The 16509-nt window shown below is 39.7% G+C and overlaps 1 protein-coding gene across 1 annotated transcript in view; it reads left to right on the top strand.

Moving 5' to 3' along the window:
* LHX1 (LIM homeobox 1) overlaps nt 1–15532 on the top strand; it is a 29624-nt gene extending 14092 nt beyond the window's left edge. Inside the window, 1 exon segment of the mRNA XM_073616064.1 lies at nt 11963–15532. Coding sequence (XP_073472165.1) covers nt 11963–12339 — 377 coding nt within the window. The 3' untranslated portion in view covers nt 12340–15532.
* The last annotated feature ends 977 nt before the right edge of the window (nt 15533–16509 follow it).

The following is a 16509-nucleotide window of genomic DNA, read 5'->3' as shown; positions in this document are numbered from 1 at the left end:
TTCTACAGGCAAAACACAAAACTCCTATAGAAGCAACGTTTTTTAAGCCAGTGTTCTTCATTCACATGCCATAAAAATGTTACTGCTTTTTGCTGGCACAAAAGTTCCTGCCTATTTAATAATCAAACTTGCTAAAACAGTACTGATCTTATTACAAGTGTGTTTTCTATGAGAAAAGTTCCTGCGTAATGATCACTAAAATACATATAGGTTCGTTTAAAGCTTAAAGAGGTGTATGCATACATAATGATAATTTTTTTTTCCCACTTTATTTAGACTAGAATTTTTGAGCTTACAAAAACGTATATATGCGTTTCTAGGGGTGAGCGTGCAAAGTGCATGTTCTTAGACGCAGCTTCTATTTGGATTCCGTGTTATGGATCCGAAAGCAGTGCATGTGTATGCGCCTGTGTGAATGGCTCTATTGTAGCTGTTTTTAGATCTCCAATTAAAAAAACACTTCTATATGCATTTTTGTTGGCTGTATGATTGAAGCCTAAGGCTGGCCATACATTATACAATGTTCTGGTACAATTTTCCTTTAGATTTACCAAAACCTTATAATATGAGGTCAAAGCTAAACACTTTCCATTTGTATGCAATCAGGCAGGCCCTTGCACTACATAGTTTAACCACTTAAGGAACAGAAGGATTTGCCCCCTTAATGACCAGGCTATTTTTTGCGATACGGCACTGCGTCGCTTTAACTGACAATTGTGCGGTCGTGCAACGCTGTACCCAAACAAACTTGACGTCCTTTTTTTCCCCACAAATAGAGCTTTCTTTTGGTGATATTTGATCACCTCTGCGGTTTTTATTTTTTGTGCTATAAACAAAGAGCATCAATTTTGAAAAAAAAACATTTTTTTTTTTACTTTTTGCTATAATACATATCCCCCAAAAATATATATATAAAAAAACAAATTTCTTCATCAGTTTAGGCCGATATGTATTCTTCTACATATTTTTGGTTAAAAAAAATGCAATAGGAGTATATTGGTTGGTTTGTGCAAAAGTTATCTCGTCTACAAACAGCGATTCATGCAGGAGAGCCAACCTGCCGCCGTATAATGACAGTGGCTGGTCAGCAAATAGTTAACGTGGGGTCCCACACCGGCGGCCCTCCAGCTGTTGTAGAACTAAGTGCCTGTGCCTATGGGAGTCATGCTTGTAACTGTCAGCCTTGCAATGCCTCATGGGAATTGTAGTTCTGCAACAGCTGGAGGGCCACCAGTTTGAGACCCCTTGTTTAACCACTTGCTTACTGGGCACCTAAACCCCCTCCTGCCCAGACCAATTTTTAGCTTTTAGCGCTGTCACTCTTTGAACGAGAATTGCGCGGTCATACAACACTGTACCCAAATTAAATTTGTATCATTTTTTCCCCCCACAAATAAAGCTTTCTTTTGGTGGTATTTGATCACCCCTGGGTTTTTAATTTTTTTTTTTTAAATTTAAAAAAACAAATTTAAAAAAAAAAAAAATACAAAATTGTTTTATATTTTGTTAAAGCGGTAGTAAACCCGCAGATTTTTTTTTTTTTTTTTAAACCTGTAAGGCAAAAGTCATATTTACCTTAGAACGAGGCATCAGCAGATGATCTCGGTCCATGCCTCGGGAGCGGACATTTTCCCTCGGCGTGTCTTCCGGGTATCGCGGCTCCGGCACTGTGAGTAGCCGGAGCTGCAATGTCGTCACTCCCGTGCATGCGCACAGGAGACTTCTTTCCGGCAAGGTCCAGCGTCTGCCGGACCTTTCAGGCGGGAAACCCAAAGCGCATGCGCTGCTGAAGTCAGTGGCTGCATGCAAAGGGAATATCTCCTAAACCGTACAGATGTTCTTTTTACCTACAGGTAAGCCTTATTATAGGCTTACTTGTAGGCCAATGTGTAAAAAATGGGTATACAACCGCTTTAATAAATTTTGCAAACAGGTAATTTTTCCCCTTCATTGATGTACGCTGATGAGGCTGCACTGATGGCCACTGATAGGCTGCATTGATGGGCACTGATAAGGCAGCACTGATGGGCACTAATAGGTGGCACTGGTAGGCACTGATGAGATGGCACTGGTGGGCACTAATAGGTGGCATTGGTGGGCTGCACTGAAGGGCATTGTTAGGTGCTCTGAAGGGCACTAATAGGTGGCACTGATAGGTGGCAGTGATGGGCACTGATCGGCACTAGTAGGTGGCACTGGTTGGCACCACTGGTGGGCATTGATAGGTGGCACTTGTGGGCATTGATAGGTGGCACTGATTGCTGGCACTTATGCACTGATTTGTGGCACTGGCAGGTGGCACTGGAAGGCAGTATTGGTGGGCACAGATGAAGCGGCTTCGCCAATTCCTCTTTGGGACCGATGTCCCCTGCACTGAAGCGATTACCAATCTTCTGTTTACATCACGTGATCAGCTGTCATTGGCTGACAGTTGATCACGTGGTAAGGGGCCAGGATCGGCCCCTTACTCTGATCTGTGATCACCCGAGTCTCACTGGTGCGCGGGGAGCATGCAAAAGGGGGGGCCGTCCATTGATGGCCTCCCGGCAAAGTAGATCTGCTCTGTAGCCATCATTCGGCTATAGCGCAGATGTGAAGGAGTTAAGGAAAATCTAAAGGAAATTGAATAAGAAAATTGTACATTGTATGGCCAGCCTTAGTTCTCAGAATATTATTTATTTTTTATTACAGATACTTATATACCGCCATCAATTTATGCAGCGTTTTACTATATATTGTACGTTCACATCAGTCCTTGGCCTCAAGGAGCTCACAATCTAAAGTCCCTAACTCACATTCATACACATACTAGGGCCAATTTAGACAAGATCCAGTTAACCTACCAGCATAGAGAAAGGAAAAGGTGCTACTACCCCAAATCATTCGAATAATCTCCTGAGTTGTGGGGTGCAGGAAAAACAGTCGCTCAGCTGTCTATATATAAATATAGTATGTAATATATTGCACCTTATGGGGTTGATTTACTAAAACTGGAGAGTGCAAAATCTGGCGCAGCTGTGCATGGTAGCCAATCAGCATTTACCTTCAGCTTATGCAATTAAGCTTTGATAAAAAGCTTATTGGCTATCATGTACAGCCAATGGAGTCCCTGGGGGGGGGGGGCAGAGGGGGCCCTGACCCCCCCCCCAACATTATGCTGTGCCCCACCATGTGCCCCCCCATTTAAAAAAAAAATAAGAATTTTTTATTACAGATACTTATATACCACCATCAATTTATGCAGCGTTTTACATATATATTGTACGTTCACATCAGTCCTTGGCCTCAAGGAGCTCACAATCTAAAGGCCCTAACTCACATTCATACACATACTAGGGCCAATTTAGACAAGATCCAGTTAACCTACCAGCATAGAGAAAGGAAAAGGTGCTACTACCCCAAATCATTCGAATAATCTCCTGAGTTGTGGGGTGCAGGAAAAACAGTCACTCAGCTGCCAGCATGATAATCAATGAAGATGATCCGCAACTCCATACATGCTCTTCAATCTTTTAAAATGTATTAATACTCCATAAAACAGGTAGGTACAGCAGATGTTAATGTGTTTCATCCATGACAGCCCTGTGAAAAGATTGAAGAGCATGTATGGAGTTGTGGATCGTCTTCATTGATTAACCTCATGTCTTTTGGAGTGTGGGAGGAAACCAGAGAACCCAGAGGAAACCCACACAGGCACAGGGAGAACATGCAAGCTCCAAGCATGTAGTGCCATGGTTGGAATTCAAAACGACGATCCTAGTCCTGCTAGGCAGAAGTGCTAAGCACTTAGCCTATGTGCAGCCCATGCAGATTTTTGGATTTTGAGTCATAGATCTGAACGCAGTGCATGTTTACGCATGTGCATAAATGTCTCAGTTGAACACAATGCAGCTGCATTCAGATCTGTAAATAAAAAATGCTTGTAAATGTGTAAAAGTGTGATGAGGCCTAAGCTTGACCCCATAGGTGTGCACAGCCTATTGCTTTAGGGTGTGCATCCCAAATGTATTAAAACATGGACTGTGTTAGTAGAGCAGTGGATGGTGTCAGTAGAGCAGTGGACTTGTCAGTAGTGCAGGGGGATGGTGTCAGTAGTTTTTATTATTTTATTTTGTTATTATTTTAAAAAAAAAAAATTAGGAGCCCTATTGGGGGGCTTTGGTGAACTATCAGCAGGGGGAATCTGTGCTGAACGGGGTGCTTAGGGTGTGCCCAGGCACACCCCCTGTGCACACCTATGCTTGACCCCCATATCATCCCTTGCATTTATAAACTCATTCACATGGGTGTCTAAAATGTTGCATTTAGATACGTACAACGTGTAGTTTTGTATGCATCTACATGCAGCACTGTAGGAATGGGGCCATACAGACAGCTGCGTCTACAAACAAAAATGTGCGCCACATCTAGTGGCAACCAAAAAAATAATTAGGACACAGCCGCACCCACTATACTAATCTGCAGATTTTACATGTGTGTACATGTCTAAGCATGTGTGTGCACTTGTACATGCAAAAGTCATTAACCTACATGCACATGGTCGAATGAATTTTACTAATCATATAGGCATTTTTTCTCTGGCACAAAAGATCCTTCACAAGGCTACATTGGCACTAACCTGGATGCAGCGTTTTACGGTGCAGACTAGTGCAATGTTGGCTCTGACAGGGAAAAGTGTGATACGCGTTTCAGCAGAACTGATAATATGTTCTGGTGCATGTTCACAAAGCTACGTTATAAAAACCACAGGAAGGTATGTGTGTTGTCCATGGCAACCAATCAGATGGCAGCTTTCATTTGTTCAGCACATCTTAGAGAGCTGGTGCTAGGATGATCGTGTAAAAGGTGGACACACATATGCAACTTTTTCAATTTGTATCAATTCAGGCAGGCCCTTGCACTACAAAGTTGATGGTAGATTTAAAGAAGATTGCACAGTCAGTTGGGGGGCATCAAGTATTAAAACCCCTGATTTGACATGACAGCCAGGCAACTAGAATTGTAGGCAGTAAGGCTCAACAGTGGCAGCCATATTAATGTGTATCTAAATCCAAGAACAAAAATGGAATATATTCCATCTTATTATCACTCCTCAGATGTGGTGGCTGCATTAGTAACACACCCCATGTCTACCAGTTATAACTCACTTATTACTGGATCTGTGGAGTAGTAAACTTGTCACTCAGGCTAGGCTGATCTTCTGATTTGCACTACTAAACAACTCCCCATCTCATTATCTCCATAAGATCAGCGGTGGGAATGGGGTGCTCTGTAGTTTACAGAAGAGAACTGGGAAAGCTCCATTCAGTGCATAGGACATTGCAAGGGCACGTGATTTCTGTCAGGATCAACAGGATAATTTCTCCGCTTGCAAAAAACAAAAACAAAAAAACATATATAATATATAAATATAGTATGTAATATATTGCACCTTATGGGGTTGATTTACTAAAACTGGAGAGTGCAAAATCTTACCTTCAGCTTATGCAATTAAGCTTTGATAAAAAGCTTATTGGCTATCATGTACAGCCAATGGCGTCCCTGGGGGGGGGGCAGAGGGGGCCCTGACCCCCCCCCCCCCCAACATTATGCTGTGCCCCACCATGTGCCCCCCCCATTTAAAAAAAAAATGACAAATTTTTTTTTTTTTTTTTTTTTTTTTACAAAAAGGCAATGTCTTTTTGTTTGCAATCGTAGCGGATGTGCCGCATCTTACTCGGGCCGCCGCTGGAGTAACACAGTCTCTTTTGAGAGGGAGAGCATCCCCAGTCAGCTCCTGCGGGTGATTCCTCCACCCTCCCTCTGCTCGCTGACACTGCATAATGTGAGTGCATACAACCACGGCCGCCCGATCTGCTCCTTCCCCTGCATCTTCATTGGCAGGAAGAAGAGTGAGTTGCATGAAGGACTCCACCAGGACTCTCAGTTACTGAAAAAACAGACAGATTTCTCCCGTCCTTAGGACAGGAGAACCAGCCTGTAAATTCCAAGAGTGCCAGACCAGCGCTGTCAATAGCAGGGGCAGGACAGCAAGAGGAGGCTGGGGAACCGCACAGTGACAGAACACCAGGGCCCAGTGGCAAGACAACCTTTGCAACCCTGATAGTATATTTTCTTGGTATGCTGGTGACATATATCTCTTGTTTTCTGCCACCCTGGGGGGCCCCAATACAATAGGAAGGGAGCTCACTGCAGAACATGTGAAAGGGCCCGTTGTGGGATCGTAGTAAAGGGCCCCAGGATATATATAGATATATATATATATATATATATATATATATACACATACAGTATATAATTGCAATTTATAGTTGCCCCCCTACTTTTGTCCCTGTCCCCCCCATGTGCCGCCCCTAAATATGAAAGCTTTAGATGCCACTGTGTACAGCTGCACCAGATTTTGCACTCTCCAGTCTTAGTAAATCAACCTCAAAAGGTGTAATATATATTACATGTTTGTTCTTGGGTTCAAATATCCTTTCATCTCAGTACAGGCTGTGGGATTTCTGCTTCTCAGAACTACTAGAAATACCTAGTGGTGCATGTTCACAATGTATGTGGGCTACTTTATAAAAACAGGAGGATGGTATCGTTGTTGTCCATGGCATCCAATCCAGTGTGAGAATGGTTGCTATAGGGATCAATAAAGCTGGCCATACACTATACAATCTGATTGCACAATATAGATTTACCTAACAGGAGGACACTCCTATGCAACCCATGTGTATCAAATCAGGCTGGCCTTTGTAGTACATAGTTGATGGTAAATCTAAAGAAAATTGTACAATCATATTGTTCACCTTCCATGCACACTGGCTTAAAAATAGCTGCTTCTACGGGAGTTTTGTAATTCACCTGAAAACAGCTCAATTTTATCCTATATGTTCATGCACATTAAACATATTTTGAGGTCATTTATTAGAGGCAGAAAAAAAACCTTCTGATTTGCGTTTTTGTTTGGGCAGAACATTTTCTGCAAAGGGAACTGTAGTTTTTTTTTTTTTAAGCCGTGTGCATGGAGCTGATTTACTAGAGGATCTATGTGTTTATTCTGTTCACTTCAGTTATCCAACCAAGTGCAGATGAAATGAGTAAACGGGAATGTGTATGATTGGATAATATATAAATATATATATATTATTATTATACGCGATTTATATAGCGCCAACAGTTTACGCAGCGCTTTACAATGTATGGGGGGGGGGGGGAACAACACAATTACAGTACAGTTCAATACAAAAGGTACAGGAGGGCCCTGCTCGTAGAGCTTACAATCTAAAGGGAATGGGTGGTGGTACAAAAAGGTAATAGCTGCAAAGAATGATTTGATGGGGGTTGCTCGGGGATAGTTGTTATGTGGGTGTGGGATATATATATATACACACACACACACACACACGATTCTCTACTTTTCCTAGCTCCTGAATTGTCCAGCACGAATGACATATTTATGAAATGCAGATTGCAGATTAGGGAACACCATGTAAATTCCAGTTTTGTAATCGCTCCATACAAATCTAGGGTGGTAGTTGGCGTTTTCCATAGTAGCCACAGATGATACAATATAACAACTTGCAGATTAATCCTGAGCACTATTGTATTGTAACACTAGCATAACAGAAAGCTAAGACGATAGGAAAATATGCATTAAAAAAAATAAATGCTCTTATTCGCTGCCCCATCTGAAAGTATTTTCGAAGCGAGCAGTGAATAACTGAGGAAGTGAATATCTCAGTACATCGGCCATGGATTTATAGCGCTGCCATAAGCAAGAATGCACACTGTATTCCGATGCATGAAAAGACTGTTAATATTTAACTGGCAGTTGGGTTGATGAGTAACTCATGTGTCATTTGTACATAGGCGGTGTCTGCAGAAAGAAAGATCATTATACTCTACTATACTATACTATACTCTACTCTACTATACTATATTATACTATATTATACTATACTTTACTATACTAAATTATATCATACTATACTATTCTAAACGATACTTTATTATACTATATTATACTATACTTTACTTTACTTAACTACACTATACAGTACTATACTATACTAAATTATACTACTATACTATACTTTACTTAACTACACTATACTATACTAAATTATACTATAATATACTCTACTAAACTCTACTCTACTATTCTATATTATACCATACTTTACTTAACTACACTATACTATACTGTACTAAATTATACTATACTATACTCTACTATTCTATACTATACTCTACTATACTATATTATACTTTACTCTACGCTACTATTCTATTCTGTACTATACTATATTACACTTTAATTAACTACACTATACTATACTATACCAAATTATACTCTACTATACTAAACTCTACTATTCTATACTCTACTATACGATACTTTACTTAACTATACTATACCATACCATACTCTACTCTACTATTCTATACTCTACTTTACTTAACTACAATATACTGTACTCTACTATACTAAATTATACTATACTCTACTTTACTTCACTACACTATACTATATTATACTATACAATACTATACCTCTTTTTCAGAAGGGATTCATGCTTGTAATTGTTACTTTCGGCTATTGAGTATTTGATAGAATAGACATGTAGCAAAATGTGTTTCCTAATCCTAAAATGTAGGTGTATGGAAGCTTTTACAATACATTTCTCTTTTTTGCTCCTCTTTGGTCTGATAAATATATAATTGAAAGCATTTTATTATACCCATTCTACAAGAAAAACATAAAATAATCTATTCATCCAGACAGGGTTGTGAGCTGATAAATGTATGTATTCTCTGACTTGGGATTATTATCAGTTAACATTGTTCTGTGCTATCTCAATGAACTACAAAACACCTCCCCCTGTTATGGAGAAGAGAAGGCGGTGTTAGTCCTAACACACTCCCTGTACTAGAGTGACAGCTGCTTAGTACCATTAGTACCATTGTTACCATAGGACAAGAAGTGTGTTAATGGCAGGATTATCAGGTTAAAATAATAATAATTAAAAAAAAAAAAAAAAAACAGTTGTGATAAAGAAAACGAATGCAGCCACCACATGTGATAAGAATCAGTAGATTGCAAACTGTTGATTTTTACTCTTGGGTTTAGATGCACAGGAAGTCTAGTGATAAGGTTTTGTTTTCAGGGACTGAGATTTTAATATAGAGGGCAGAGAAAGTTAGGCTGTTTGTATTGTGTGGTGCAATACCTAAAAATCGCACATCTAAAACACAAAGGAGAGCACAAAATCTGATGCAGATCTACACAGAAACCAATCAGCTTTTATTTTTTTGTTTGTCAAACCTAATGGGACAAGCTGAAGTTACCAGCTGATTGACTACCATGCACAGCTGCACTACATTTTGCACCCTCCAGTTTTAGTAAATCACCCCCTCCCCCTAATACCCAGTTTAAATGAAATGCTATTTTTTTTTGTTTTTGTTTTGTTTTTATCAACAATCTCATTGTACAGCTGATCATACTACAATCTGATTGTGCATCGCCTTTAGATCTACCATCCATATGTAGTGCAAGGACCTGCCTGATTGTATATTAATGAATCAGTTATTTAGTCTTGTCCTCATATTATGACATGCACATTGGTAACTTTTTAGGGTCACCGTACATATTGCAATCTGACCGTACAATCTTTGTCCAATCTGACCGTACAATCTTTGTCCAATCTGACCGTACAATCTTTGTCCAATCTGACCGTACAAACTTTGTCCAATCTGACCGTACAATCTTCATCCAATCAACTTTAGATTTACTAAAATTATATAATATGAGGACCTCCTAATCTTTCCAATAAATCTGTATCTAATCAGATAGGATCTTATACTACATAAAAAATGGATAGGGCTAGGGGCCTGTTCACACCATGTGCAGTGACCTGCGTTTTTCTACACTGGATCAACGCAGGTCACCGCAAGGGCACATAGAAATCAATGTTTTTCTGTGTGCCTCATTCACACCACAATGTGGTGTACATGTGTTTTGCAGTATGTTGCGTTTAAAATAAAACCTGTCTGCATTTCAATGTAATGAACATGAATGTATGTAAATGCAATGCAATGCAACTGAAATTAAAGATATAAAAAAATAAATTGTTAGTATTTTGACCCTTTCCAGAGACCTGTCCATTCAAAACAGATGAAATAAAAATGCATCCCAATGTGCATAAAAATGTAATAGAATGCAAATGCTGGTTAAATGCACTTCAATTGACATGCATTTTTACTGCGTTGCGGTGAGTTTTTATGTGCAATATGATGTGAAAGGATCCTGAGGCTGGCCATACATTATACAATTGTCTTGTCTTGTATAATTGTCTTTTAGATTTACCCAAAACCATATAATATGAGGTCAGACCTGAACACTTTCAATTTGCATGCAATCGGGCAGGCCCTTGCACTACATAGTTGAAGGTAATTGAATGAGAACATTTTATAATGTATGGCTAGCCTATATAGGGCACATTTATACCAGATGCAATGGGATGCATTTTTGACTGCACTTCAACTGCATGGACAGTCCAAAAAATTCCATTATCCTATGGACATTGTTCTCACTAATGCTGTGCAGTGGGAACAAAAAGTACAGCAAGCTGCATTTTTCTGCGCTGCAAATGCACAGAAATGTGTGTAAATGCATGAAAATGCACCTCAATGCAGTGAAATTCACAAGTTCAAAGAAGAAAGAAGACAGAAATAACCTGCAAGCTTAAAGTGGTTGTAAAGTCGGAAGTTTTTTTTTATCTTAATGCATTCTATGCATTAAGATAAACAGCCTTCTGTGTGCAGCAGCCCATCTCAGCCTCCCTAAGACCTCATTCACATGTGGCGGATCCTCTCAGCAGAGTCCGCCAGCTCAGCAGGAGATCTCTCCGTTGATCTCTGCTGAGCCGGCGGATGACAGGTCCACCTCTGCTCACTGAGTGGGGGGGAGTTTGGGGCTGTTAGAGCGCTGATTCCTATGGAGGGATCAGATGAAAACGGACAGCATGTCCGATCCGCCAGGACGGATGCGAACATATCGCCATACGTCTGATTTTATTAGATCGGATGTCAGCGGACATGGTCACCGTTGACATCCGTCGCTCCATAGACCTGCATGGAGCACCCGTTCAGGTCCACCTAAAAACTGACAGGCGGACCTTAATGGTCCGTCCGTGTGAAAGGGGCCTAATACTTACCTGACCCCGATCTTGATCCAGCGATGTTTCACGAGAGACGCCATTGTCTGAGTCTCTCCCTCCTCATTGGCTAAGACAGCAGCGAAGCGCCATTGGCTCCTGCTGCTGTCAATCAAAATCAGTGAGCTAATGAGGAGAGAGGGGGGTTGGAGCCGGGTCACAGCTCAATGTCTGAATGGACACAGAGCTGTGGCTCAGGTGGCCCCATAGCAAGTTGCTTGCTGTGGGGGCACTCAACAGGAGGGAGGGGCCAGAAGCGCCAAAGAGGGACCTGAAAAGAGGAGGATCCGGGCTGCTCTGTGCAAAACCATTACGCAAAGCATGTAAGTATAACATGTTTGTTATTTTTAAACAAAAAAAATTTAGACTTTAGAATCGCTTTAAGAAAAATGCACGTCACTATGTATGCAAAAATGCACAGTAAACACATAAGGGTTGATTTACTAAAGGCACTTGGAAGTGCAGTCACTGTAGATCTGAGTGGAAGCTCTGCTGATTTCTATCATCCAATCACGTGCAGGCAAAAATGTTTTTTTTTTATTTTCTTTGCATGTCCCCCTCAGATCTACAGTGACAGTCACTTTGTCTTTAGTAAATAAACCCCATATTCACTAGTGTGAATGAGCCCTTAAGGAAACTCAGATTGTAACATGTGTGGAGAACATACAGAGATTGTATAGTGTAGGGCAAGCTTTTATGTTTGCCCTTTTTTGAATTGTTGGGTAAAATTGCTGTTCTTTTCTGTTTGACAGACTACCAGAGTGAGTATTATGGGCCAGCGAGCAACTACGACTTCTATCCTCAAGGACCTCCCTCATCACAAGCCCAGACCCCCGTAGATTTGCCCTTCGTAACCTCCTCCGGACCAGCAGGCACGCCACTTGGTACAATGGAGCACCCCTTACCTGGACATCACCCTTCTAGTGAGGCTCAGCGCTTCGACATCATGTCCCATCCCCCAGGAGACTCTCCCAGCCCAGAGCCCAACCTGCCCAGCTCCATGCACCCCATGTCTGCAGAGGTGTTTGGTCAAAGTCCCCCCTTTTCCTCTCTATCAGTCAACGGGGGAGCAACGTATGGGAATCACTTGTCACATCCACCAGAAATGAATGAGGCGGCTGTCTGGTAGCTTGAGAACCAACAGACGGCCTAACAATAAGACTGGTGCCAATAGCCATCTTTGTTGACACTGCTCTGGCACACACAATTCCCTGCTGAAACAATATCTGTCTGGATGGAGTCTGAAGGACACTGGACAAAAAAAAACTGGAAGCTGCAATCCCAGTAGATCACATCCATTATCCCAGTAGATGGTAGGCAATCCCAATTCCATCAACACCACTAAAAAAATTAAAAAAATAAATAAATATATTTATATAAAAGTGATATTAAACCCTCAGTTTTTTAAGCACTTTAAGCAGTTGATCTAAACATTACTGAGTATGGAGCCCCTTCAACCATTTAATCCTTGCCTATGTTCCAGTTTCAGATGGTGCCATGAACCGCAGGTTTCCTGTTTCAGGGTGGCTCCTTTTCTCCTACAGCATCCTATGGAGCCATCCTTGCGTACAGGGACTATAGTTGTGTCTCCCTACACTGCGTGCTTCAATAGAAACATACAGGGGTTGATTCACTAAATCGGGAGAGTGCAAAATCTGGTGCAACTGTGCATGGCAGCCAATCAGCTTCTAACTTCAGTTGTTTAATTAAAGTGGTTGTAAAGGCTCAAGGTTTTTTAGAACGCATGAAGTTAAAACACTTCTGTGTTCAGCAGCCCCCCCCCCCCCCCCACAATACTTACCTGAGCCCCATCTCGATCCAGCGATGCGCACGACACCAGTGGCTCTCCTGGGTCTCTTCCTCCTCATTGTCTCCTGCTACTGTCAATCACAGCCAATGAGGAGAGAGCAGGGCCAGGGCCAAGCCGCACTCCATGTGTGAATGGACACACAGAGCAGCGGCTCGGGAGCAAGCCTTCTCGGGTGCCCCTATAGCAAGCTGCTTGCTATGGAGGCACTTGGCGGGAGGGTGGGGCCAGGAGCGCCGGAGGGGGACCTGAGAAAAGGAGGAACAGGGGTACTCTGTGGAAAAACAACTGCACAGTGCAGGTAAGTATGACTTGTTTGTTATTTTTAAAGAAGAAAAAACATTTGGCTTTAATATCACAGTAAGCTTAGACAAAAAAAAAAAATGGAAGCTGATTGGTTTTTGTGCAGAGCTGCACCAGATTTTGCACTCCGCAGTTTTAGTAGATCAACCCCACAGCCCCATAGCCTAGGATGACAAAGCACTCCCCCGCTCCTCCCTCCTCCAAACTAACAGGCTGGATGGAGATTGTGTTGTCCCCTGTTAACTCTTTCCTGTGAAGACTGGAAGTTCAGGGAAGCAGCACTGAGAGAGCAGCATTGAAAGTGCAAGTACGGGGTAAGAATTTTAACAAATACTTTTCTGGGGTATGTTTTATTTTTTTTTATATTGTGCTCAATGTGTTAAACTAAAAAAAAAAAACAAACAAAAAAAAAAACAATGAGGGTTTAATACTACTTTAGGATTGACCTAGTCTGGTCCAGTATGTCCATTTTCTGCACCTCAGAGTTTGACAAGCCAGTAGAAGCTTCAGAACAGCTAAACCTGACTTCCAGGTGGAGACAGAACATTTATTTGCCAAAATATCAAATATAAAAAAACAAAAAAAAAATGTAAAAGCCCTCAGCATCAACTCTTCTACCTTCACAAAGCTACTGACACAAATCAAGGATCCTCACCATGAAGGTCTGCTGTCAGATTTGTTCTGTATAAGACTGACTTGAAAAATAAAATAAAGATTCTACCTTCACTGACAGCAGAAAACTAAAAAAAAAAAAAAAAGACTTATTGAACTCAAAACAGTCAACTGTTTACGTCTGACGTTCAATTCAGGAGCCTAAAACGTTTTAGTAATAATCCACTTTTAGAAACCTCTGTTCATTACAACCAAGCAAAACGTTTTGAGCAATCAACCAAAATAATTCATTCTTTATTTTATTTTTTATTTTTTTCCGTGGGACTGAATGAAGAGATATTTTTTTTTTTTTTTTTTTTTACACTGTGCTAGTTTTTGTTAGAGGATTTCGTTTACAGAAGGCGACAGAAAAGTGAACAAAACGTGAGGTGCCAAATAAAAGAAATAGCACAAAATACTGTAAGGTGCGTTAGCACCGGCCACCATAGGAAAAAAAAAACATAAAAAGTGTTTAAAATGTGTTCTACACTTTCCAAACATTTGATATACTTTTTAGTCCTGTTGAACATTCATCGACTTGTTAATGGCTTATATAGACCCAGACAGGTTTTATTTTTGTGTCCTTTAAAAGAAAAGTCCAAAATATTTAAATTTTATGGTCAAATATGCAGTTCCGAGCTGCTTTTTTTTTTTTTCTTTATATATTACATTTTTTTTCTCATACGTCTTTTATTGTTATTATAAGCCTAAGCTAGTGTGACCTCCAGTGCATATTAGACCATTCACTGTATGAAAGGAAAACGAGAAAAACATGTTGATAATTTGTGAATTTTTAATAAAATTAGAAAAATGATGTTTAGATAATTTGTATTTCATTGAGTGTATCGGATTATATAGTTTGGCTGGCCAAATAATATATACGTATTTATATGTTGTCTACCTGTTTAGTATTCTTTATTTATATTAACTTTGCTTTTTGATTAGTTTTATTGTGCAAAAGGAATATGCTCAATACTATTTAGAAACACAAATATTTTATAATCATCGCTCCTCCAATTTAACGGGCGTATTTATTATAGGAAAGCCAGATTGGTGCCGTTTAAATAATTCGATGTATTATTTTCGGAGAATTTGAAGAAATAGAAGCAGTCGGTTTAAAAGCATTTTTTTTATTTTGTTCTAACTATGGGATTATTTCAGAAAAATGTGAATCTGATCGCTTAATAAAGAGCGGTTCCCATCTGTAATATCTGCATAGCATTCTCCATAATATAATATTCTACAAACAACTATTTTTAGCTCCCAATATCTATTTGTGCTGCTTTCTTTCATTTAACTCCGAATCTGCCAAATGTTTCTGTTTTACAAAAATAAAAGATGATCCTTAGAAAAAATATATTCCTTAATATTAAAAAATATAAAATGGAATCAGAAACAAAAAAAAAAACAAAAAAAAAATGTGCTTTTTGAATCTTCCTTGAGCAGCAGTATATTGTATATTGAGTAATTACAGAACGTCCCTAGATGTGTATAGAGATGGCTATGCTGCTATGGGCTATGGAGGTGATCATACACCCTGGATGAAGTGCATGCCTCCTCTGTACATAGAAATCTGTTGATGGCTGAGTTTGCACAGATTGCCTGTCACAGGCTGGCGTGATCCATGAAGTATGGCTGGGAGCCCTCGAACAGGGCAGCTCATTTGATAATCTGACAGTTGATAATCTGACAGCTCAGAGAAACCGAAATCTTGCTGACTCCAGGATGCCGACAATGCACCGCCTACAACAGCCTGATTGCTCGAAACTCATCCTGGGAGCCGGCTATTGATGGATCCAACAATTGCCCAGAGATTCCATACTGAACATAAGCGTGAGGTCACATCAGGGTGACGTCACAATACCATATTGGGCTACATGAATCCTATACCTGTCCTATAGCCCCTCCTGCTTAATGTATTCTAATTCAGGGGGACCTGTCCTTTTACTAGATCATTAATCGGAAGTCATTATTTATTAAAAGTCAAATTTTTAGTCGCATTTTTTAAATTGGGATGTGTACCTAGCTATGTGGCTAATCACTATTTAATCTTGCTTGTTTATCTATCTATCTATCTATCTATCTATCTATCTATCTATCTATCTATCTATCTATCTATCTATCTATCGATATATATATAGATATCTATAGATCTATATATAGATATCTATAGATAGATATATCTATAGATATATATCTATCTATATTTATCTATCTATATATATAGATAGATATATATCTATATATATCTATCTATATATATCTATATATATATAGATATATATAGATAGATATATATAGATAGATATATATCTATCTATATATATCTATCTATATATATATAAATATATAGATATATATATATATATATAGATATATATAATGTATATATAATTAATTGTATCTATATATTCGTTTAACATTTTATTATATACTAAATTTTATATTAGCATACATACGCAAACACACACACATATGGTGTAGATATATAATATAGGCATCTACACTACCTCTCTCTATCTAGATAGATAGATATAT

The sequence above is a fragment of the Aquarana catesbeiana genome, linkage group LG02 (assembly GCF_042186555.1).
Source record: "Aquarana catesbeiana isolate 2022-GZ linkage group LG02, ASM4218655v1, whole genome shotgun sequence".
Taxonomy (NCBI): domain Eukaryota; kingdom Metazoa; phylum Chordata; class Amphibia; order Anura; family Ranidae; genus Aquarana; species Aquarana catesbeiana.
The sequence above is the reverse complement of the archived record's forward strand: the minus strand, read 5'-3'. Positions and strand labels throughout refer to the sequence as shown.